The sequence below is a fragment of the Notechis scutatus genome, chromosome 1, assembly GCF_049901735.1.
Source record: "Notechis scutatus isolate UNSWTSFEM ecotype Mainland chromosome 1, rNotScu1.2, whole genome shotgun sequence".
Classification (NCBI taxonomy): domain Eukaryota; kingdom Metazoa; phylum Chordata; class Lepidosauria; order Squamata; family Elapidae; genus Notechis; species Notechis scutatus.
The window spans coordinates 65,371,064-65,397,268 of NC_142009.1; the positions used below are offsets into that span (position 1 = coordinate 65,371,064).

Sequence of the window (26,205 nt, forward strand, 5' to 3'; positions counted from 1 at the left end):
TGACATGGCTCCCCAAATCAACACAGACTGTGGAAACTTCACACTGGACTTCAAGCATCTTGCAGTGTGTGCCTCTCTATTCTTCCTCCAGACTCTGGGTCCTTGGTTTCCAAATGAGATGCAAATGTTGCTCTCATCAGAAAAGAGGACTTTGGACCACTGAGCAACAGACCAGTTCTGTTTTTCTTTAGCCCAGGTAAGATGCTTCTGATGTTTGTTGCTCAGGAGTGGCTTGACAAGAGGAATACAACATTTGAAGTTCATGTCCAGGATCCGTCTGTGTGTGGTGGCTCTTGATGCACTGACTCCAGCCTCAGTCCACTCCTTGTGAATGTCCCCAACACTTTTGAATGGCCTTTTCCTGACAATCCTCTCCAGGCTGCGGTCATCCCTGCTGCTTGTGCACCTTTTTCTTCCACACTTTTCCCTTCCACATAACTTTCTATTAATTATTATTATTTCTATTAATGTGCTTTGGGAACATCCAACTTCGTTTGCAATTACCTTTTGAGGCTTTCCCTCCTTATGGAGGGTGTCAATGATGGTTTTCTGCACAACTGTCAGGTCAGCAGTCTTTCCCATGATTGTGATTCCTACTGAACCTGACTGTGAGACTATTTAAAGGCTCAGGAACCCTTTGCAGGTGTTATGGCTTAATTAGCTGATTAGAATGGGACACTTTGAGCCTAGAATATTGAACCTTTTCACAATATTCTAATTTTCTGAGATTGTGGATTTGGAGTTTTCCTGAGCTGTAAGCCATAATCATCTCAATTATGACAAATCACGGCTTGAACTATCTTGCTTTGCATGTAATGAGTCTATCTGATATATTAGGTTCACCTTTTACATTGCATTACTGAAATAAATGAACTTTTGCACATATTCTAATTTTTTGAGTTTCACCTGTAGGTCAAGATTATATATTTCAATACCTATATCTGCTTGTCAAGAATGGCTAAACATCAGGCAAAATGAAGATATACTCAACATCTTAATAAGATAGGTTGAACAACAGAAAAGAAATCTATCTACTAAAGTTCCTCAACATCTGTTTAGGAAAACCTCAAAAAAAGCCAACCCCATTCACTTTCATGTCTATATAGATTACAGCTTGTATCCCCTCCTAGATGAGTCATAAAGTGGTAAGATTTTTAAAGCCATTTTAATTGAAACTTGTCAAAAAAATTAAATCAGCCAAAAAAGCAGGAAGTTTTCTCCTTCACCAACATACTTTTGGCATTAAAAAAAAGTATATAAATCTTAAGCTAAACTTTTCTATATTGCTCTTCAGTTCAAAATGCCCATACCATTTTAATAAAACACAATAAAAAGTGAAACTAAATATAATCAAGCAAGATTGAGACTAAATGTCAGAGGTCACAACACCTAAAAAAAAAAACAATAAACAGGCAAGCCATTTTGGAAACAGAAAACTCCACAGCAAATCACTACTTAAGAGAGATCCCCTCATTTCAGATGATGGAACTCACCGTGAAACACCCCTGAGCAAAATCTTTTTCGGCTACAAGAAGCCTTTCTTCATGCATGCCTCCACAACAACTTAGGGACCATCAAAGGGACCTTCAACTTCCACAATTCTCAACAACAGACACATTGGTTGCAAAATTCTGGGAGCTACAGATGACACAGCTAGAAAATACCCAGGTTAAAGAAAAATGTATTTCCAAAAGCAGAACATTGTTCTCACAAATAATGGCCCAACACTCAACAATTGTGCTTGTTGCAACTTTTAAGTTTCCAAAGTTCAAGTTATTTCCTCCCCCACCTGTCCATAAATCTTGCTTCAAAGTGAACCACAGTGAACCATTAGGTCTTTCCAACAGGTGAAAAGCCTCTCTAGAAAGATACAATGGTGAATGATATTGAAAATCTGTCATAATCACTATCTGTCACCAAGCCATATCAATGACTTTAAAAACATTATCTATTAGTGTACTTTCATTTTTGCACAATCTTATTTTTCTACCAGGCCTATAAAATAAAGCAGCTTCTTCAGATCTTTAATACAGTAGCTGGACAAAACCCCATTTAGGGAACTATGTAAGGATGAACTAATTCAGACCTAGGTTGTTTTTTTTAATTCCCTCTTAAGTTTTGTATGTTCCTCACTATGGTTCATGCAGTGGTTGCCCCTGGGAGGGATGAGCAAAATATTCCAGGAGTTTAGATCAAATATATATTCTTCTAGCAAGATTACTCAAGGGGTGGCAGTCATCCCAGCTAAAGAAGCAGACATCTGTACTATATTGGGTAACAGCAATATAGGAAAATGCTGGAGGTGGATGATCAATTGCAAACAATGATAAACCACCTCTTTATTTTACCAAGGAGATTACATGAATAGACAAGGTAAAACTGACAATATAACGATGAATCACGGTCCTCTCAGGTTGTTTGGCGTTCATCCTGATGAGGAATAGCCGAGAATCTTTTGGAATACTAATAGTGTTTATGACACAGCTAATTAAAGCCTTTTGGATAACTCAGAAAATAAAATCTGAAGCTGCAAAGACTGAATTACAGTGGAAACATGGAGGCTTATAATAAAAAAAAGTGAAAAATTACAAAGGAGAAAAACAGCACCAACCAAATATGCATCCAGCAGAGGCTCAATCATTATTCTGTCCCAGATCCTGGGAGAATAGACAGTTTTAAAATAGCTTCCTAAACATCATCAGGATGGGACCCATCTGGATCTTCAGAGAGTAGTCACTATGATAGAGAACACTTCCCAGGTTCCACAACATAACATTGCTTGACTGATGGGCATGTACATAATGCCCGATCACACCAGACAAGCAGAAAGAACCAGGGATGGATAGTTCCTCAAATAATCAGGTCCATATCACAAAGAGCTTTGTAAAGATAACCAGTACCTTAATTTATACCTAAAAGCTAATTGGTAACCAGTGATCTTGTGGAGCTAGGGAGATCCTTGGGCATAAGAAAGTATGCCCACCACTGACAAGCTATAGCTTCCAAGTGGCCATCCAAGTATAGCTTCATGTAAAGTATGCTATAATAATCCATTTATGAGCTTTATAATTTATGAGCTTTATAATGAATGACTGTTTGAAGGCCCACCTGGTCCAACTAAAGGTACAAGTGGCACACTACAAGTACTTAGGCAATAGCCCTTTTGGCTAAGGCTGTTACCACCTCTTTGAACAGGAGCTGTGAATCCAACATGACCCCCAAACATGTACTTGGAAAAGCTCAACACAATACAAGATGAATGAATAAATTGTACATGGCATCTCAGGCATCAGCAAATTGAAAGAGACTAGAATTGTATACTTTCAGTCAGAAAAATCTGTTATTTACTTATCAGGCCACAAAAAACAAATAATAGTATCAGGGGAATATTGCAAAGTAATATTGCAATATTACTTGGGCACAAGGAAGTCAACAATTGAATAATACTTTGGAAGGTAGCATCCACCCCCACCTAGAAGAATAAAATATTTTGAGAAATATTTAAATATTTAATATTTTAAAAGGCAGGATAAAATATTTCCCCTAAAAGAGAATTTTTTTTTTTTAAGGAGACAGAAATTCAGAGCCCCAGTTCACTGCCCCAAGCAGATATTTTGTTCCCCTTTAAGAAAGACTGGACCATCTTATCTACAAAACCAAAGACCTTCAGCTCCAGGATGACGGGATTAAGACATGACCCTTCAGGACATAATAGGATTAACCCACTACCATTTAGCAGCAGAGCTCACTACCTTGCACAATCTCCTAAGGACATTGCATCACCCTCCAAACTTCAACCAAATTTAGCTCAGACAACATATAGAGCCAGCTATGATTCCTACATAACCCCTACAACAACCAATAGAATACATGCACTTGTACAGGAACAGGAAGCTCAAGTGCAAAGCCCAAGAGTAGGTATAAAACCTCCTCACTCTCAACTCCATGTGGTCAGCTGCCCAGAATCACGCATGCTTGGTGGCTTTGCTTCATCAATAAATGGGCCCTCTTTCCAATCAGCCTCCATTTTGTATCCAGTGCCTTTCTCCCAGCTTGGAACTGAACCAGATGGATATTTCTTCCAAGAGTACCAATTACATTTTGCAATCAACCCTTTAATATGATAATCATCCAAATTTATGCTCCAATCTCTGATGCAGAAGAGGAGGTGGCATACTATAATTTATTACATCAATTGTAGTAGCCCAATTCCAAGGCAGTCAATACTGGATTAAATCCAATAAGAGCAAAAACTAGTAGTAATACAATATTAGCATAATGGCCCATGAGGACAATATAATCCAAATCATACAACCACAGTTTTGTCAAGGAAGAAAAAGAAACACTGACAACCTCGTTCAATTTGCAGGCCCCAGACATTCTAGGACTATGAAATGTTGACAGGATTGGAGTTGAACAAATTAGAATACATTGCTGGCTCTCAGATGTCTTTTATCCAACCTTACATATAGCCGATTTCTAATTCAAACTTCAATTATATCAGCATACCATTTAGAAAGTTTATTTTTTCCATATTTTTCTGTAAAGTTCCCCAGAAGAATCGTACTAACAACACTAAAGCCAAAGCAATATTACTCCCCCCCATCTGTTGCTGTAGTAAAATAGCTGATTTTTATACACCTCTGCTTCAGGATTTGTAAATTTAGTTAATCTTTTATCCAGAAATACAAAAGTTTTTTACTTTCCACATCTGCTATCCAATTTACTCCCCAGCAAATTTATTACAAATCATCACTATAACAAACTGATACAGCAGCATGACCCATTGGGGCCAAATGTATTGTATAACAATGTGGTCATTAGTTTGTGGGCAGCCAGAGATAGTTGATGGTTAACTCCACTCCTGGCATCTTCTTTCATTTTCACAGTAAACAACTACATCAGAGACAACATGAAACACCATTTAGCCTAGGGGGTCTTGCAAAGAATATGGCAAAATACATGGCATTCATAGCACAAAATAGATTGTGTATAATTAAAGGGCTGGTTCTGGATTATACATCATGCTCCTTTTGTTGCTGAATAAAGATTATATAATCTCCTCATAATGGTACAACATGACCAGAATTCATTTTAAAAGTATTAAAATACAGTACACTGAAACAGTCCCACTGAAAAATATTGGAAAAAATATTGGAAAAAGGAATCTTACGTCACATTAGTGAAAAGGAATTTAACAAACCTGGAGTGGCCCTGGTATATACACATGGACTATAGTATTATTTTTTAAAACCTAAGAACATGTTTTAGAGTGTTAAATAGGATGTTTGTTTTCAAAACAGCAAGGCGCTAATGAACAAAAGGCCAGTAAAGCAAGGCCTAAGTATTTGTAAACTGAACATTATATGAGGGGATCTAGTGCAGCCTAGGCACTCCAGATGGCAACAAGATTTTATGTATATATAAAAATAATTTACTATTTTGCACATGTGTAAGCGTATTCATTCCTTTAAACAGAACTACAGATCATAAAGTGTAGATATATGAAATGTGGGAAAATACATGTGAGATGAGATCAGCTCTATTTTTTAAAGAAAATCTGGCTGTTGAAGATATCAAAGAACTAACTGCCCATGAAATGGCATTCTCATTTTTAAAGACAGTCAATTCATACCCAGAACTAATTAATGTCTAACTACAACCAAGAAGACTTTCAACATAGAATTTGGAATTAGTGACAGCTGAATTTGTAGCAGGTCCATGCAACAAAGCAAATTCAGGAGGTTTGGTAGAAAAATGTGCATTAAATGAGATAATGTTTTATCATTTGATAATCTAAAAAACAAATAAACAATCTGTACAATGCACATAATTTTATTGTCAACACAATAAAAAAGCACATAATTTTATTGTCAACAGATCTGACCAAATATGGCAGGATATGTGCTCAATGCAAGTTCTGCAAACTTCATTTCACAAACAATTTTCTGAACCAAATCCTATTTCTACACATTCCTGCAGACTATTCCATATACAATATTATGTGAAAGCAAAACCAGATACCATGCAAAACATATGCTGCTGACATCTAAACAAAACAGTAAGTGAAAGCATCTTGAAAATAAAAAGATGCTTTGAGCATAAAATCTAACAATCCTAACAATATTCTGTACAGAATTTTGTATTATTCCTTCAATGAGAAATTTACAACAGAATACAGGTCACACAATTGGGCATTCATTTAAAGTTCAGGCAAGCTCAGTGTTTTCCATATGAAAGAAAAAGAATGAATAGGAGTATTGTAGTGAACTCTCGAATATGTTCTTTATCTTGATAGTTAAAATTTGTCAGTAGATATAGATAAAATCTAAGTGCTTATATACTAACTAAAATAACTAGAAAAGAGTTTACAAAGAAGTTGATCAAGATATTTAAAACAAACCAATGACATGGATTTCAGCTATATTACATTGCATATTACACAGGATATTAGATCAGATATAAAATCCTTTGTGAGTCATCCCTAATTTAAAATATAAAATCCCTAATTTAAAACACTGGGACTATTAATGAAAGGAGAAAACCACAGTAACATTCATAATAAGTCAAACAACTTGGCAAAAATTATATAGTAACTTTCAGCAATTTGCCCCCTTCAGCATCAAAAAGAAGGTTTGCCTTTGAACTTCACTTGTAGTGCAAGAAACATTTAACAGGCGTTCTCTAGGAATTCCCTACAAAGCCCACCAAAGCTAAAATAAAAGTGAACTTGACAGTTTGTATTGCTTCTCAACTGGCAAAAGACTTCCCAACACTTTGTGAAAAATCAATAGCAGCTTGTTTTAACCATCATTTGATTTCAATCAAATATAATTGATATGTATGCTATGTTTATTTTGTTGATTAATTTCCCCCTTTCCTTTTATTAAAAATTACCCTGTTTCTCCAACAATACGGCCTCCCCCAATAGGAAGTCCCAGCATGTTTTATAGGCATGAAATGAAATTAAGCCCCTCCCCTCAAATTAAGGCCTATATTAAAACATGTGAAATGGGGGGGAAATGGTGGGGGGGCTTGCTGTTAGGAAGTACTTTTGTTGCACACCCGGATATGGTGCTGCCTGCGTTGACCCTGATACAAAGTGCCCCACCAACGCCAAGGTCAACATCCAAGCCGTCGCCGCCCACCTGCCCGAAGATGCAAGGGGGGGAATTAAGTCACCCCAAAAAAGACGGCCTAGCCATTTTTTCGGGGCTCAAAAAAAAATAAGACCCAGCCTTATTATATGAGAAACATGGTATAATATTTCATAAACTTTGAGGTTCATCAAACTCGATACAAAACATGGTCATAGCTTCAAAAAGCTTTTGCATAGAAACCCTGCCCACTCCATTTTCTAGATTCTACACAAACCAAGATAAGTAGACTCCCACAATGAAACACGGGCTAAAATCTTCCCTAACTTTGTAAGAGTCTCAAGTTGGATCCAAATCTTTAAGCCTGTCACAATTTGTTTTTGGATGGATCTCAACAAGCAAAAAGCAGTTTTTATTGCTCTTCTCTGTAAGTCACACTGGTGATGCTAGTTAAGACCTTTTTTAATAAAGTAATTCTAGTAGGAAGAAATATTTTACAACAGCAGTCCATCATCTAATCCTTCGGCTGCCCCAGTAAATAAAGAGATTTCAAATTCACAGCTCTGTTTCACCTCCATGCACTTAGCAAACTGTCCCCACAGATATTCACAGGTATAACCAAAGCCTCAGGAATAGAGTTCTTAATAACTTATTTGTCTCTTAGATGGCCATCCAAGTGATATTTCTCCTTGTTCTGTCTAATGGGGAATTAATATTCCTATTTTTATATATTGCTATTTACTGTATCTCAAATGAAATTCACCACTGGATATAACTTTAAATTAAAATTTAAAAAATCTTTTTTCTCCTAGGCTTTGGGCTTGTGTGCTTGGAGTCCCTTGTAGGGTATATGTGTGTTGCTATTGGCCAGATATGCCAACATTTTGGTAAATACTATTAAATTGGGGACAGCTGCTATATGCAAAGAAAGAGTTAGGGACTGGACTGAAGCAGAGAAGGGGAGGGGGTGTAAGTGGAATCTGGAGGTTCCACAGGGATAGGAAGAAGCAAAAGCACATTTGCAAGGGAAACAGCTACAGCATGTGACACAAACAAAAGGGCTAGGGAAACAGGAAAGAAATACGTTTCTATACGGTGCAAAATATTTCCATCCAAATAAAGTAAAATATATGCCCAGAAAAATCCAAAGAAAATAAAATATTGCCCGGGTTGGATCAAAAGGATACAGCTGAATACTACAGCCTTTTCTTTCATTGTGTAGCTTTCTCTCTACGAAACCATTTCTTAGATATTAAGAATGTTTTAAAAGCTGCCATTGCTTCCATTTGCAGAAATGAGGCTCTGTAGAGCTTGCACGCTATCTCTCTTCCCACCCAACTTTGCCATTTCAATTCACCTAGCATTCTATGGCCAGGTCCTTAAAGGAGAAAGGTGCCTTGGCCAGCTTCACAGTTCATACTTCACAAGAACCATTTAGGTTTAAGATTTCACAAGAACCATGCAGGTTTCACTTTCAAATGCAACAGGATTTAAGTTGGACTTTTGGTCTCTTTGCAGATTCTTGCATCTGCTCCCTTGGTGATAAGACAGGGAATAGAAGCTGAGGGAAAATTGACAAGAATTCTGCCTCCCACTCCTTTTCTTTTAGGGCAATCATCCAGTTGCAAAGGGTGCCATGCTGTTCATTGGGAAGGGATTTTTTTTTCAAGTGTTGGGGGGAAAAGGGTTTTTTAATGCATGGCTGAGGATGATGGGATTTTTGTTCTTTCAGAACCACCTCTTCTCCTCTAAGGCAATTTTTACTATTTTGACCCTGGTGTCTGTCCGTAAGCCTACTTTAGAATTTACACTCCTCCCTCCCAATTCCAGCCACTTCAACGTGTCACTATGGTTACAGCTGCTGAAAGGAACGCCTGACTGCATAAGTACCAACAAGCATGCTACCTTTCACCATGACAGGTAAAAATAAGTTTTTAAATGCAACGAAGGAAGAGTGGCTTGGTGGTTTTGCAGCTATTCTTTGACAATAATCACTTAGGGCTTGGGTCTCATTCCTTGCCTTTTTCTTGCTTTCCAAGATCTACAGTGGTAAAGATGACAGCATCGGTTGGCTTCAAAAGAGTTTGCAGGGATTCAGGAATGGAAAAAGTGCCGTGTGTAAATTCTCCAAGGAAAAAAAACAACAACCGGCAGCCTAGAGCCTGAGACCATGCTAAGTAGGGCATCAGGAGAAACTTTTCATCCAGAACAAATGAAATAATCAGCTGCTTAAAGGTCAAATGAAACTTTTCTCAGAAGCAGAAATATACAAGGATGACACCAATTGAACAAGCCATATTTGGGGCATACCACATAGATATCTCCAGGACCCCACCTGTCAAAGATTAGAAGGCAAGCTTATGAGAAGTCACTTTGCTAATGATCTCAGTCAGCTGCAGGACAAGATCATTTAGTTGGAAAAAAGTCTTTGATATGTCATTTACAGCTCAAAATATTACTCCAACTTCTTAGAAACCAATTGGGTACACTGTAAAACATGCCAGGCTAACTCTCGGCTAATCAGGGATAAAAAAAACATCTTACAACTAAGGGGTCACATTAATATTTGGGGGGGGGATACAAGAGGGTGCAGGTGAGAGCACTGAGAACTTTTATTATAGTTTTCATCTGTTCTCCAGCTCAAAATAGCACAAAAATGCCTTTTCAATATAGAAGCATTGACCTTGATCTTGTGCCTTGTCACCCTCCCAGCTAAACCAACAAATGTGACAAGCTGAACTAATTCTACTTTACTGTAAGGGTAGATTGACAGAATCTTGCAAGTCTGAAGGCACAAACTTCCCATTTCTACTTTTAACTTCTTGATTCATTAAGATGGGTATTTTCTTTCTCTGGCCATTAAGTGGCTGTGGGCTCCTGCCTCTCTTGACCAATTGTTTCCTGGGAAGCATTTCCCCAAGGAAGGTCATTCATACATTCCATTATAGAACCCTGCAGACATGGAATTATTCTTTTCGGTCCATTCTTCTTAGAGCAATACTACGCTAGCGATGAGTATTTATGAATGACATGGAAGAAACCTTCTCACACCAATTCATTGATCTCTGGTTCTCACAGGAAGAAGCAAAGAAGTGATATTCACAAGTGCCATCTTTCCTTGTAACTGGTATTTTTCCTTAGGAAAGGATTTAAGCCAGTATTTCCTTCTTTTCATTTCCTCCAGCTAAGTATTTTGTTTGTGGCAAGTGAAGTGTGTGTCAGGGTTCCAAGTAATAGACCCATAGCAAGCAAAACTCTGAGGCAGACGAATTCCTCAAAGAATAGTTTTATTGGAGATACCATATTGGCACAAATCTGGTGGAAGGAGACTTTGAAGGTTCCCACAGTTTTCACCTAATTAAAAGAGAAAGTTTTCTCTCAACTCCAATCAATCAGTCACATGGTCTAATCAAAATGCTGTCTGGTTGCCTAATGACCTCACTCCTCCTTGTATGGTCCAGGTGTGAGAATGTCCCAAGAGAAAATATTTTATTTTGGCTACAAACCCCAGCTATCTTTAATCCCCCCCTCCCTATCCCTCAGCTCCAGTGTGGCAACACTGAAGATCCAAGATGGCTCCAGTCAGGTCAGCTTCAGGGTTGACAGTGTGATAAACTGGAACTGATTCACGACTAGGAAAGATGTATATGACGCAGCCCCATGGCACAAATTAAATAGAATGGTATTTGGCAGATACTTACTCCTTTGCAATGTACTGGCATTATTAGTAATATTTTTTGTTCAATCCAATCCAATTTATGCATTTATTCAATTTATTCTACCTTCTGGAAGTAGAAAAAGCCTATGTACTCAAAATTCCAGTTGAGCAAAAAAAGAGGTCAATCAAATTCTTTCTGCCAAGAAATGACATCTTGCAGAGAACTCAAATAAGTCTCTTGAAATTCTGGCTATCTGTAGTTTGAAAATAAATACAAGGAAAAGGAAAAGTGAAGTTTGCCACCTACTGCTCAACAGCATAACAGTAAAAACACTGCATTAGCTTTGTATTTTCAAAACTCTAGAGATGATTTATCCTTTCACTGAATATTATATATTTTCAATTACTAGGCCCAATATACTTTACATTTTTTTCTCCTTGCAAATACATTAAGATAATATTATTTCAATTCACAGGGCCAAAAGAAACACTATTAACTAAAAAGAGTATCATATGAACACTGCATAATATATGTGATAGGATTACAATAAAGTTTATTATAGCATACAGCCTAGCAAGGAATCCCTTTGAAAAGAGGCCAAAAATGTCATGTGTTCAAAAGAAAAGTCTGCCATCAAATTAGAAAGAACAGAATAATAAAACAATAGTTCAGTTTCACATTAAGTTAAATAAGTCTGTTTTTGCATTTTCAATTAAAGGCATCAAAGAGGTTATGCTAAACAGCAAGCATACAACAATCTTGCTTGCCTCTATAGGCAAGCATACAACAATCTTGGGTCTAGAAGCTTATATGTCTCAGTGGACAAAAGGGTATTAGTGGTGTTTCAGAGCTCTTTCTTGCAAATGTCTACAATTCAAGATAAAAGATAGGGTTCTCTGAGGCTTTCTTTAAAAATAGCTATTTTGATTTCTGAACATTTGAAAAAGGGCTCAGTTTTCACAAAGTATTGTTGAAAAGCTAGGAAGAATCCCTTGTTCTATTTTAGCCAGGCAGATTAAAGGTAATCTGAACTTCAATACTCTGAATTTATTTGAATGAGAACTCTTCAAGCAGTGCTGACTGAATCCCTTTTTGCATTTTTTCCACATTTTGAATCTCAAATTCCTTGTGTCCCGCTTATGAATACACTTGCTAACTTCTGATCAATTTAAGTATTGTTCACAAGACCAGTTAGCTATCCAGTAAAATGATCAGATAGACTCAGCTACAGCACAGAGTGAGTCAGCTAACTCACATAAAAAAGGGTTTCAACTCAGCCTTGCATAGGTTGGCAATTTGGGTTTCCACAATCAATTCGAACCTATTCTCATCTATCCATCCTGCTAGGTCAGAATATCAGGCCCAGAGATTCTACAAATGGAGGCTGGTACACATGGGAGGAGAAGAAGAAACAGTTTTCACTTAATTTTGTTCTCTCTCAACAGTCCTTTAGGAGACTGAGGGACTTTGCAATAGATGGCACAGGATGGGGGAATAGTTTAGGAGAATATAAAATAAAGTCATTGTGCCAAATCACGTCCTGTTCCATAAACATGAGCTCTCCAGTTTGCAGAAACACTACTTAAAATCCAGGTACATTCTCTGAGTATTTCTCAGCCTTGGAAATTGTAAGATGTGTGAACTTCAACTCCCAGAATTCCTTAGTCAGCTACCAAGCTACTTTAAATGTATGTAGGCTATATAGGATGTCATTGGGAAACCATTCAGATATGAAAGGACCGAAATGGCAGGCGTGTAGAATGTAACTCACATCAATCTCATACTGCAAAGCAGCTGGGGATAATAGAAATTGGAATCCAACATCTGAAGGCCACATGTTGCCTATTCATAATCACAAAAGATATAAAACATTTACTTATAAATGCAATCCTATTTACATATGTCCAACTTTTAAATTTTTATATACAATAACAGGGACTGCAATAACTAAACAACCTACATAGAAGAAACACTATGATTTATATATAAAGCACTACTTTGTATATATGAACTTTTACCATTTTTCTAAAGCAGTCAATTTCCTCCAATTATGCTGTGCTTTGATAACAGCACATATAAAGAGATATTTTTAATACAGGAAGATGAAATTGAACAAAGCACAAAGATTAACTAATTGTCTTAGAGACAGTATTAATTCTGACTTTAAAACTTGGCAAGATTACATTTGACAATGGCAAATCAATCATGTCCTTTTCATTGCTGTGCTTCTACCCCCCACTTCCCAATCCCTTCCCTTAAATTTTGCTATCAAGGCAAATTCTGGTCCCAATTATGATAGTAAGTAGAGGACTGTCTGTAGCCTTTTAAATTACCCACTGTATTCACACTGACAATTAGATCTCATACTCCTTTTCTTGAATCTGATTAACCCTACTTAAGATGACATCAAGGCAAAATTTCCTTGATGGCAAAAGAGACCAAGGAGGTATTCCTTTTCTGTGGCAGCCTTTGCCCTATAGAAATTTCTCCTCTTGAGCTTTAACAGGCCTTCATCCTTTTAACCTTCTGGAAAACACTGAACTGTGGGAATGGGGTAAAACTAGAGTTGGAGGATAAGTGTTGTGGAGTACATTGGAGAAGTTTGGTTGTGATGCCAGTTTTCTGTTTCTGCTTTATTGTTTTTTGTTTATTCCTATGGTTGTAAATATAATAGTATTTTTGGTCTAGTTAGCTAGGTCTAGTGGTTTAGCCAAGTTGGCCTAGTAGTTAAAGCAGTGGTTCCCAAAAAATTTTTCGCCCCGCACCCCTAAAGATATTTCACTCGAACCTCGCACCCCGTGAAATTTAGACTTTAGGAACTACTGAACACGTTAAATATATGGTAGGATGGAATCTTTTCAGCTATTTTTGTGATGGCCACTAAATAACGATACTTAACTCTAAAATGAAAACAAAGTTAATCCATTGCATAATAAATAAAAATGGCAACATATAGCCAATATCCTATTATTTACCTGGACTTTCCTCGCACCCCCTGGAATATCATCTCGCACCCCCAGGGGGTGCGAGCACCCCAGGTTGGGAACCCCTGAGTTAAGGCAACAGGCTAGAAAGCCAGAAACAGTGAGTTTAAGTGCCACCTAAACCATGTAAATCAGCTGGGTGACCTTGGGCTGGTTACTTTCTTTCAGACCAACTCACCTCACAGGTTGCTGTTATGGGAAAAATAGGACGAAGAAGTTGTGTTGGATATGTTCCCCATCTTGAATTATTTGTAAAAATAATAAATAATAAAATAATAAAAAATAATAAAATAATAAAAAATAATAAAAAATAAAGACTCAAAATTCTAGACCTAGAAAACCTAGAACTAAGCCGCCTTCGGTCCGATCTAAGTATAGTATATAAAATCATACATTGCAATGTCCTACCTGTCAATGAATACTTCAGCTCCAACCATAACAACACAAGAGCAAACAATAGATACAAACTCAAGGTTAATCACATCAAACTTGATTGCAGGCAATATGACTTCAGCAACAGAGTGGTCAATGTCTGGAATACTCTACCTGACTCTGTGGTTTCTTCCCCAAACCCCAAAAACTTTAACCTTAGGCTGTCTACTATTGACCTCACCCCTTTCCTAAGAGGTCTGCAGGGGACGTGCATAAGCGCACCAACATGCCTACCGTCCCTGTCCTATTGTTTCTTTTTTTTTTCTTATATGTATCCATGTATTCATAACTATGTTTTTACTTATACCTATTATCTTGCAAGCAATTGACAAAAAATAAATTAAAAAATATTAAATAAGTAAGTAAGTAAGGGAAGGAGGGAGGGAGGGAAGAAGGAAGGGGAAGGAAGGAAGGAAGGAAGGAAGGAAGGAAGGAAGGAAGGAAGGAAGGAAGGAAGGAAGGAAGGAAGGAAGGAAGGAAGGAAGGGCTTTTTAAGACAAGAGGAAGAGCTACAGACTGCATGGGAAGCATTTCAGAAGATTCAATTAATATAACCTTTCAATAATGATAGAACTAGTACTCATAGTTGTGGTTCCTGTCTGGACTACCTCAAAAGGCTAACATAAATCTTGCAAGACTCAAAGTATTTCTCCCCTCCTCTCCTTTTATTCTCTATGAAACTAGTCTCTTCTGAAATGTTTCCCATCCCCTTCTATGGACAGAATTGTCCAGTCTGTGGCCCTTCCTTCTGTCTCACAAGGTAATTCTCACATATCATTACAATGAGCTACTGAGAGTTCTGGTTTTATGATGAGTAGCCATATTTTAAACAAATAAATGAACTCCAGAGATGGAAATTGTCTTGTATACCATTTAATCCAAGCCCTACGCAATACAGGATAGTCACGGAATACCATCCTAACAAGTGATTTCCCAAGGAATAGGCTAAGTTGAAACAAAATACCAACATTCTTAAGAGGCCAGCACTCTGTTCCCAGACATGTACTGATTCTTGATAACAATAGCTTTGCTTGGGATCCACAAAACTGCCAGCTTGTATATTAACCAGGTTCCTTGACTAGTCATGGTCTTAAATATGGAATTCATTCCTGAATGTGATATGAAACTTTTGTCCTTCTTAGGCTTTTAGGGAAAAGGCAAGAACTACTGCTTCCGAGCAAGTATGTGGGGGAGTTGGTTGAGAATGATTATTGTAAGAATGTTATTGTGGATGCCTAGTACTGCCATGCCTCACATCGTTTCAATGAAAAACAGCGGTAACACATTTGACATATTACATCATCTGGAGAAAATGATAAAGGATCACATTAAGACTTCTTTTAAATTGTAAGGTGGTATGATGTAGACTCCAGAAGCAAAGATTTAAAAAACAACATAAGTGTTGGTGGGCGCAAAAGAAGTCAGTAACTCTGTTCACTTCCTGCATTTAAAAAGTGGGTCTCTAGTATGGCCAGTTATCGGTCCTTATTTTATGTTCCAGTCCTTCCTGAAGGAGTTCTAGATGACAATAATTTTCTTAAAGGCCCTAGCCTGAACCCCCTTTTCTTGTTCTGGTAGTATCTATGGCAAAATCACTGGCAGAAGACATTTTAACTTTCTTCTGCAGCAATGTTAGTTGCTTTAAGAGGACTGACGAAAGATACCTTAGTTACACAAGGCATTAATTTTCCTCTACAGAAATCATGATATAGCTCAGATCGCTTTTGGGGTGGAGAAGGTGTGCATGAACATCTATATCCATATGTCTAGGTCTACATCTATGTCTATATCAACTAACTATGAATGGGGACATTCATTTACATATTTATATACAAGCATGCTGAAGAATATGGGTGACCATTGATCTAGGCAATATTTTCTTTTTGAGATTCCTCTGCAGCATTTACATCAATGAACTTATAAAAATCCATTTTATTTTTATTATAGCAGACACTTCATTCAAGGTCCTAGGTTACTCCTGGTTTTCCAGCTCTCCAGGCAACCAAATTTGAATCCAACCATTAGTACTTTATTCAAAACTATCCTGCCCTCTCTGAGTGCCATGGCTCTCCATTAGGCTGTCACTGATATAACCCCATGATCAACAAAATGCCACCAAACCAAATTCATTGATACAATTCAACAAGTTTTCAAAGGCACTTATCCTACCAACATTACCTTTCATTGTTGTAATATACAAAAAGAATCAGGCCTGTTGATTTTTTTAAAAAATGTCCTAACCTTTAATTATAGAAAAATGTTGGCCTTATGAAAATGCTCAAAAGTTTAGAGAAAGTTCTCTATGTAACAGCTTATGAAGGAAGCTGACGACACTCATAAATTTGTCTTATAAGCTGCAGTCCCATGTAGCTCATAAAGCAAATTTAAAACATGCCCCCACGCATACAGTAATGAAAAGGCTTACTGCGGCTGTGCCTGCTGAGGTAATCCAGAAGGTTTCTGCTTGAGAGTGAATGTCATCTGAGCCATGGGATTCGATTTCTGCTGGACCTGCACCTTCTTTGAAAACATCTGCTGAACTGACCGCTGAGGGATAGGCCAGGGTGGAGTAGCTGGACTTGATCCCCCAGGTGAAACAGTCTCTTGCTTGGTGGCATCCTCACAAACACTTCCTTTTGTACCTGGCTTACAGACACACAACTGGGGTCGCAGGCACATCCCTCCATTCTGGCATGGTGGTGAACAGTTAGCTGAAGAGGAAAAAGGAACAAGTGAATAGAAAGATAAAATATGTTTGTGTTACACAATCTTCAAGCAAAATCAACTCTTTGGAATCAAATTCTATACAGTGCAAACAGATCCCATATATGAAGTCATTGCTGAGTAGCAGACACAAATATTACACTTATGGTGTACAAAATAGGTGGAATTTACAACTTCCAGAGATCCTCCATCTCATGCTGTTTAGTGGAGTTATCTGAAGAGTTAAATCTTTTAGAAGCTGTTATTATGATTATCAAATTAAGAGTTTCTTCAGGGTGAAAATAAAAACCAGATTTCCCCAACCTGCTGCTACCTGGTTACAGCCATGTTGCCTGGGAACTTTATAGCTCAAGGGCTATATATTCTCTAACTGGAGAAAGACTGGTGTAGGTTGTTTGTTACCAGCAAATCTACAAATCTGTCTACATCAGCTACTTGGTTTATATACCATGACACAAATACTCAACCTTTATGGCACGTTTTTTAGAAAAACCATCCTCACTTTTGTCAAATCAATCAAAGTAGTAGGTGTACAGCTTTTTCTGGTATAGGGGAGAGAGGGAAATATATGGACTGTTTAGAACATGCTGCAAGCAAAATGGTTGGCAATATATCCAATTCACAAACTGGTAGCTGTGAGATCTAATCAGTAATAAAACTCTGGTTTAACCAAACGTGCAAATTCCTATATTTTGCCTCCTCCCTTCCAGATAATCATTACCAATCAATTAGGAGGAATTTCTGGCAACAGGGTCACTGAAAGAGAACTAATCTTCATTACAGGATTTCAAATGAAAGTTGGGAGTCATTCATCAGGGAGATTTAGTAGGATTTAGTAGCTTCCATCACATGCATTCTATGATCCCTGCTTTTTAAATGTCTTTTTCTTGGCAGGTAGACCAACTTTCATGCAATGCACTGGATGGTAGCTACCCACTTTCATTTTCTAAAAAGTGTATGTGATCCATTTGACGCATCCCAGCATCCACTTCCTTTTTGATTAAAATATCCAGAGTTTGAAGGTACCAAGCAAGTTTTCTGTGGTGATACTTAATGACTTTTCTCCCAAAAGCTGATGCTTCTATCAACTATATACAAAAAGGTTTGTATATTCAAAGGAGGCTGCAAATTCCTCTCTGATTGTTTTCAGATATATGGAAGTGTTTTCACAGATCAGCACAGTAGCCTGTTTGCCTTCAGTGTTGAGGAATATAACAATTCAGGCAAGTTTCAAGACTATAAGAAGTCAAATCAACTATAAAACATAAATCTGTAAGAACTTACTAGACATGAGTTATAGCAATAGCAATAGCACTTAGACTTATATACCACTTTATAGTGCATTACAGCCCTCTCTAAGTGGTTTACAGAATCAGCATATTGCCTCCAACAATTTGGGTCCTCATTTTACCCACCTTGGAAAGATATAAGGCTGAGTCAACCTGGAGCCTGGAGGGATTTGAACTGCCAAATTGTAGGCAGCTGGCTGCAGAAGTAGCTCGTAGTACTGCACTCTAACCACTGCCCCACATTATGGCCTTTTAGTAATCAATAATGAGGATAGATAAGCCAGAAAAAGAAAACAGCCAGTAATTTTAATCTGATTCAATTAACAGCAATGATAACTATACAGATATTATATGTAACAGATGTACATTTTTAAAAAGCCTACAGTGCAACACTACTGTGCAAAAAACACATTTTGAGAAACAAAACTTATTTGTTAAATATTTTAAAATATATCACTTGAGAGTTGCACTTTATTTTTCTTTGGGTAAATATTTTTGCTGAGTATTATGGAAAAGGGTTGACACATATGTTTGTTTATTTATGTATTTATTTATTTATTTATTTTATTTATTTATTTAGTCAAGCATGCATTTGATAATATATATAAGTGTAAACATTATAATTAAAACATGAAATAGATACAAATAAAAGGGAACATTATGCAGTGTGGATTCCAGACAGATGAGCTGTATTCAAGAATTGGTTTAGCAAGTGTTTTGTATGTTTTTGTACTTGTTTTGTCCTGAACCAAAAAGAGTAGACTCTCTGATACACATCAATTGCATTTCTCGCTTTCAAATCTGCTCCATACTGTAAAACTGAAATTGGCAAGCTGCTTCTATCTGGACTAAGAACTCATTGTTATTTCCAATTATCCAATTGCTTTCAGGTCTCCAATGAATGCAAACAGAACCACCATGTTCTTCTGGGCTCATGGGACCTTTAATTGCATATAATACTGTGGTAATATAACCTATTGATCATTTTATCATTTTCTGTAAGGCCTTTGTATAACTAGCAGTAAGTCTAGGAAGATGTGGGCATTCTTGGTGGGGGGTAGGAGTATCTTTGCTCAGAGTGCCTCATTCTGTTTTGATTCTGCCAGTTTAGAAGGAATAGGAAAATGGGTGAAAGTTCAAGGTACAAGATACACAGTTGTGCTTTCTCATGGGACTTTCCAAACTTTCCCATGAGACTTTCCGTGGCTGAATGATCTCACCCTAGCAAGGTAACATCTGGGACTTTCCAAGATTGTGTGTTCTCATGCTGGTGAAGTAATCTCCTGTTGAGGTCATTGTTTTCTGAATATGCATACTGTATTTTGCTTGTGTTTTTGCTCAATAAATACTGCTACCTGAGTTCTCTCAGGGTTGGCATTTTCTCAGAGACAGTTCCCTGTGTCTCATTTCAATGCCAAACCACCATAAATGGTGACCCCGACGTGATAGCTTGGAAGGCTATACGTTTCCCGCATCCTATACTCATCGTCGCGGACATCGACTGGGCCCTCATCTTCTTCGCTGCTGGACGAAGATAGATTCTTTCGTGAGTATGGGGGGAGATCTCTCGAAGGCTCAGAAAGAGCACATCAGGGAATTGAGAGGGATCATTGGGAATAGTTTTGGGTTTGGAATTGGCAGTAGGGGTTGTGCTGTAGGAAAGAAAGAAATTGAGGACTTACTACAGTATGTTTGGAAAAATATTAAGTCATATCCGGAGGGAGGTAGTATTAAAGTAGAGTCCTGGAAAAGATAGGAAATTTTTGCACGAGGAGCCTCGTGCCCCTTCTTCAATTTTGTTAACCTGGAGAGTGATTATGGATGCATTAGCTACTTATGAACAACCGCTCCTATCACCCCCCGAAGAAGGTTTGCCGCTTTACCATGCGGTACGTTTGTTGCCGCCGACGGCACCTCCAGATAAATCTGGGGGACTGTCCGGCGCTAGAAATACTTTGTCAGAGGATAAGAGTTTACCTTTAAGGGTTCAGGTGGATGCTGTTACTGCAGCTATTCAAGAAGCAAAGAATAGAGGGGAATTATCAGGAGATGATTTGGTGGAGTTTGGAGTAGAAGTTCAACTTAATCCAGTGGAAATTGTCATGGATGCTGCATTAAATCCGCCTGGCGGGAGTGGAAGCCTTTACAGCTCAGAATTTTGAGGGAAGTTAAGCAAGCAGCAAAAAGAATATGGTGTTAGAACGCCATATACTCAGGCATTGTTAGAAGCAGTTGGTTATGGAAATAAAATGATTCCGGCTGACTGGAAAGCTCTGTTGAATATGATTTTAACTCCAGCTCAATATTTGGTGTTAGATCAGAAATGGAGACAGCTGGCAGTCCAGAGGGAACAGCAAATGTTACCCCAGATCAGCTTTACGGAGCTGGTAATTTTACAACAGTGGAACAACAGAGAGATGGTATGCCTGAGGAAGGGTTCGTTCTTCTCCCACAAATAATTTTTCAAGCCATAGGGTCTCTCCCTGACGAAGGTGGTGAGAAGACCTTTACTAACATCAAACAAGGGAACAATGAACCCTATGAAAATTTCATTAGCAGACTGAAATTGGCTATTGAAAGACAAATTGATAATCAATTCGCCCAGAAAGAGTTGCTTTTAAGTTAGCAGTAGAACAAGCTAACACAGATTGCAAAAGATTTTAAATCCACTGGTAGCAAGTGGAGAGAGAGAAATCGCAGATTTGATTAATGCATGTAGGAAGGTTGGGAGTCAGTCTTTTAACATGGAAACTTTAGCTCTGGCTTTACAAACAGGACATGCTCAAAAGGGGAATTGTTTCAATTGTGGGAAGCCTGGACATTTTAAAGCGCAATGTCGGGCTCCTGGAGGAGGTCAAAGTCAGCAGAATAAGAGATCAATGGGACAGGGTGTTCGTCCTAAATCAGTGTGCCCAAAATGTAAGAAAGGATACCATTGGGCATATCAGATGCTCCTACAGTTTTTACTGATGGAGGGAAAGTTTTGGTGCTTGTGTTTGGAAAGATAAATCTGGAATTTGGCATACAAAAGTGACTTCAGAGCAGAAGTCTGCCCAGCAGGCAGAACTTGCTGCTGTAGTTTTGGCTTTTCAAAATTTTCACAATCAGGATTTTAATTTATAGTGGATTCATTGTATGTGTATAATTTGTTACCCTTTGTAGCAGGTTCTTATTTGTCTCCTGGAATATCACCTGATATTTTAAGATTGCTTTTGCTGTTACAAGGATGTTTGGAGCAGCGTGTGAATGTGTGTTTTGTTGCTCATATTCGTAGTCATAGTAATTTGCCTGGAATTTTATCACAAGGTAATGCCAAAGCTGACAGTGCTGTAACTTCAGTTCTCACTGTCCAGCCATGGGACAGTCATAGTTATTTTCATCAAAACGCTAAAGCATTGGCACAGCAATTTAAACTTACTACTGCAGAAGCTGCTGCCATAATTCAACAATGTCCAACTTGTTCAAAGCAGGGCACGAATATCCCTATGGGAGTTAACCCCAGAGGGTTGAAACCTTCAATGATTTGGCAAATGGATGTTACTCAATATCCGCCATTTGCGCCCTGGAAATATATACATGTGACTGTGGATACTTACTCAGGATTTTTAATGGCTACCCCTCAAAGAGGTGAGATGGTTAAACATGTCATCAATCATTGCATTAAGACTTTTTCAGTTGCTGGTACACCTAAAACTTTAAAAACTGATAATGGTGCGGCTTATCGGAGCACCGGTTTTGATCAGTTTTGCAAACAATGGTCCGTGGAACATAAATTTGCCACGCTCAAGACCATGTTGACTAAATTAAATAAAAAAGGAGGGAAGCTCCTGGGGCTTCCGGCGATTCAAGATCAATTAAATCTAGCTTTATATACTTTAAATTTTTAAATTTGTCTGGTAACCCCCTGCGGCGCGGCCAGCAGGCATTTTCTTCTCCTTCTACAGATGCGGTGAGACCTCGGGTGTTGGTGCGGTTCCTTCCAGATCCGGCATGGGTTCCTGCTGAGCTGATAACATGGGGACGTGGTTATGCAGCAGTTGAACATCTTGGTCAAATTCGTTGGGTTCCTGGTCGGTGTGTTCGGCCTGATCATTCGCAGGCACCTGTGAAGGAAGTTTCGGAGGAGCAGGATGGCGCATCTGTGGTTCCTGATCCTGTTGATTCTGCCTAATCTGTCCTGGGCTGCTCGGGTGCGGAGAGAGCAGCGACAGCATGTTCAGCGTGCCGGAGATTTGGGCGATGATTTGTGGATAGATAATAATTACATTAAAGATTTGCGCACAACTGCCAAAAACTTGAACATCACCAATTGTTGGTTGTGTATGCACCTTCCTGGGAGAGTGGGAGAAGGACTGACTCTACATGGAGTTCCATTTAATCGGTCTACTTTGCAGACCGGAAAGCATAACATTTCATATGCCATGAACTTCACAGTCAAGGTGAAGACTGCACTGCAGTCTCCAGCACATTTATGTTTCCAAAACATTACAAACTCACAATTCTTGGGGAATCATAGTGTCTGCAATTACACTATTAAGTGGACAAATGGTTCAGAGAACAACATAATTTGGGTAAATGGGAAAAATGAGTCTGACGCATTTGGCCAGTATCAATATCTAGACATGAAACAGCTGATGCAAGCGGCAAGTCAACAAGGTTATGTACAGTTGGAAGGGTTTTGGTTTTTATGCGGACTGTGGGCATATCGACAAATCCCTGCAAATTGGTCAGGGACATGTACTTTGGGATTTGTCATTCCGGTTATCTATAAGTTAGATACATTACCTCCTGAGGTTCGGATCCGAAATCGTCGGGAATTGGATTCGGGTCTAACCATGGGAGGTAATCTGTGGACACAAATTTCTCGAGGTCTTATCCCGCCTTTGGGAATTGCTATGAACTATAGAGATATTCATATTTTAAATAATTTTACTGTTGCTATGTTTAATGATACTATAAAGAATATTAAGATGATTAATGTAGAAATGTCTGAAATTCGTACAGTTACTTTGCAAAATCGATATGCTTTAGATATTATGTTAGCTGCTCAAGGAGGAGTTTGTGCTTTAATTCATTCACATTGTTGTGTTTTTTATACATAATTATGAGCCAAACATTACAAAAACTGTTCAGGACATGGAAGATCGTATTGCTCAGCATCAATCTGGAGCTGATGGGTTTAATGCATCATTCTGGGACAGTCTGTGGTCCTGGCTTCCTGATGGATCATGGTTTCGTTCCTTATTGCAAGGGTTGTTATTATTATTGCTATATGTATCTTATTATGTTGTTTTATTCAATGTATTCCTAATCTATTACAAATGTGTACCTCAGTCTTCCGGCGTGTGGGATCAGGTCATGAGGGAACTGTGTACTATGCCACTAAAACACCCCCTATCTTTGAATAAATAAAAAAGGAGGGAATGTGGTAATATAACCTATTGATCATTTTATCATTTCTGTAAGGCCTTTGTATAACTAGCAGTAAGTCTAGGAAGATGTGGGCATTCTTGGTGGGGGTAGGAGTATCTTTGCTCAGAGTGCCTCATTCTGTTTTGATTCTGCCAGTTTAGAAGGAATAGGAAAATGGGTGAAAGTTCAAGGTACAAGATACACAGTTGTGCTTTCTCATGGGACTTTCCAAACTTTCCCATGAGACTTTCCGTGGCTGAATGATCTCACCCTAGCAAGGTAACATCTGGGACTTTCCAAGATTGTGTGTTCTCATGCTGGTGAAGTAATCTCCTGTTGAGGTCATTGTTTTCTGAATATGCATACTGTATTTTGCTTGTGTTTTTGCTCAATAAATACTGCTACCTGAGTTCTCTCAGGGTTGGCATTTTTCTCAGAGACAGTTCCCTGTGTCTCATTTCAATGCCAAACCACCATATAATACACAACAAGGAACTGAGAGACCACAAAAGCTTAACCATAACCATTAGTTTAGGTGAGAATGACTGAGTGGTTGAGACAGATTTCCTTCAGGCTTCATAAAAGTTTCTACTGGTTAAAGCGCACAAGAACACTGGCAAAGCAACTGGTCATGCATGATTTCAAGCCACCATCAGATTTCTTAGCACAGCATAATTCACCTCTGCTCAGCCTACAAACATAAACTGGCATTGGTCAACTGAATGAGAACAGATCCAGCTCTTCCAAAAGAGCAGATAATTGTCAATAGCGTACCTCGACTATCACCCATAGCCAGATTATTATTATTACTAGCTCAATACCCATGCTTCTCTACAAAACTATGTGGTCAGGCTTAGTTTTTGGTGAGGAAAATAAGGGATGGGGGGGGAAATCTGCCTCTACCTACTAGCATCCATTGGTATTCATCTGGCTAGTGTCCTGTCAGTGTGTGAGAGACTTGAGGGCTGTTTGGAAAGTGAAACAGTATTTACTGTGTGAGCAAGGAGACAGCAAGGAGTCTGAGCATGGCTTAGCTCAACTGTTCTGTACTAAACTGCTTGGCGCTGTGAAACTAAAATTGAAACTCCTCTCTGCATGTGTTTTGCATTTGGAACAGATTTCTTTTCAGGTGAGGAGGGGGAGTAGAACTCCTTACCATCAGAGCACATTAATAATAACATACGAAATACTAATGCTCTGATGGTCATTTCAAAAAATCCTTTCTTAGTGAGCACCTAGAAGCCAAGAGGAACATATATGCCAAATTTCAAGTTTGTAAACTTTACACTTCTGGAGATTTTGTGGTGATGCATGAGTGGTATTTTGCTTTTATATATATAGAAGATTAGTTATCTAAAAGACTTTGGAAAAGGTGTCTAAAACACTGGCACTTCTATTCTCTGGCTTTAAAATACAGAACAAGACACAGCATGTTTAATTCACCTATTAGGAAAACACCCTTGAGTCAAATAGTTTTTGTGCAATTGCTGGCAATAGTGAGAAAAGGCTGTTTTGTCTCACCAGAGGCATTTCCAGGCACCTTTCTATTGAAGCCACAATAACAAACAATACCAAATTGTTTGAAGACAAAACATTAGGCTTCACTTCTAATTCAGAATAAAAATTTAATCTTTAAATAACATTTCATTATTTTTTTATTAATATCCAGCACAGTGTTACAATGTGATATTATTGTTTTATTAAGCAATTTAATCAACGTACTAGCTCAACAAACCCACCATGCCAATAAAAAAATCCAATACCAAACCACAACCTAAAAAAAAAAAAAAAACCCCACCAATGAACCACAAGACTCCTGCACATGCTTTATATGCTCTGTAACTCTAAAGGTTAATGAAAATTCCATCAAATGTTCTCTATGTGAAAAATACGCTCATCATGACTGCCTGGAATTACCCAAGCAAATGACTCAATTCCTAGAAACATCCAATTATGCATTTCCATTTTTCTGCCCACCATGCAAACCCAAAATGGACAAACATATAGCCCTGTTGACTCTATAGAAATGCAAATATCATCCCTTGACACCATAGTAGCATCCCTGGACACTTTAAATGAAAGATTAACTAACCTTGAAAGAAAAAAAAGAAGACACAACACAAAAACCTGAACATCCAATAGCTACAAACCAACAACTGCAACCTAATCCAATAGCTACAAACCAACAACTGCAACCTAATCCACAAAAAACCATAAATCCAACAAATAATGATATCCCAGTCCTCGTCAGAGAAGCTGTCGAGTATGAATGAAAGCGTCCTAACACCATCTTATTTGGTCTAGAGGACATCAATAACAATGATGATATCACAATTGTCCGCAACATCATCAGTGACTATCAAGCATCAAGCATCTCCCCTGATGAAATACTTGACATTTCTCGCATTGGCCGAGAGCTCAAAAACAGAGATGGTTCAGTGGCCCCACGCTTCTGCAGAGTCATTTGCAAAAATGAATTAAGCAGAGTCATTTGCAAAAATGAATTAAGCAAATGTAAATTCATTTATACTATAAATTCACTCACCAAAAACAACACCAACCATAAAAACCTCTGATTTCGTCCTGACCAAACATTACAGCAACGTGC

General features: G+C 38.2%; 1 protein-coding gene across 2 annotated transcripts in view; it reads right to left on the bottom strand.

Moving 5' to 3' along the window:
• The window catches only part of LTBP1 (latent transforming growth factor beta binding protein 1), a 214,393-nt gene that overhangs the window by 157,480 nt on the left and 30,708 nt on the right, over positions 1-26,205 (bottom strand). For both annotated transcript variants that reach the window (XM_026680806.2, XM_026680798.2), the window contains exon 3: positions 16,598-16,883. In XM_026680806.2, coding sequence (XP_026536591.2) covers positions 16,598-16,883 — 286 coding nt within the window. The remainder of the gene's footprint in view (positions 1-16,597; positions 16,884-26,205) is intronic.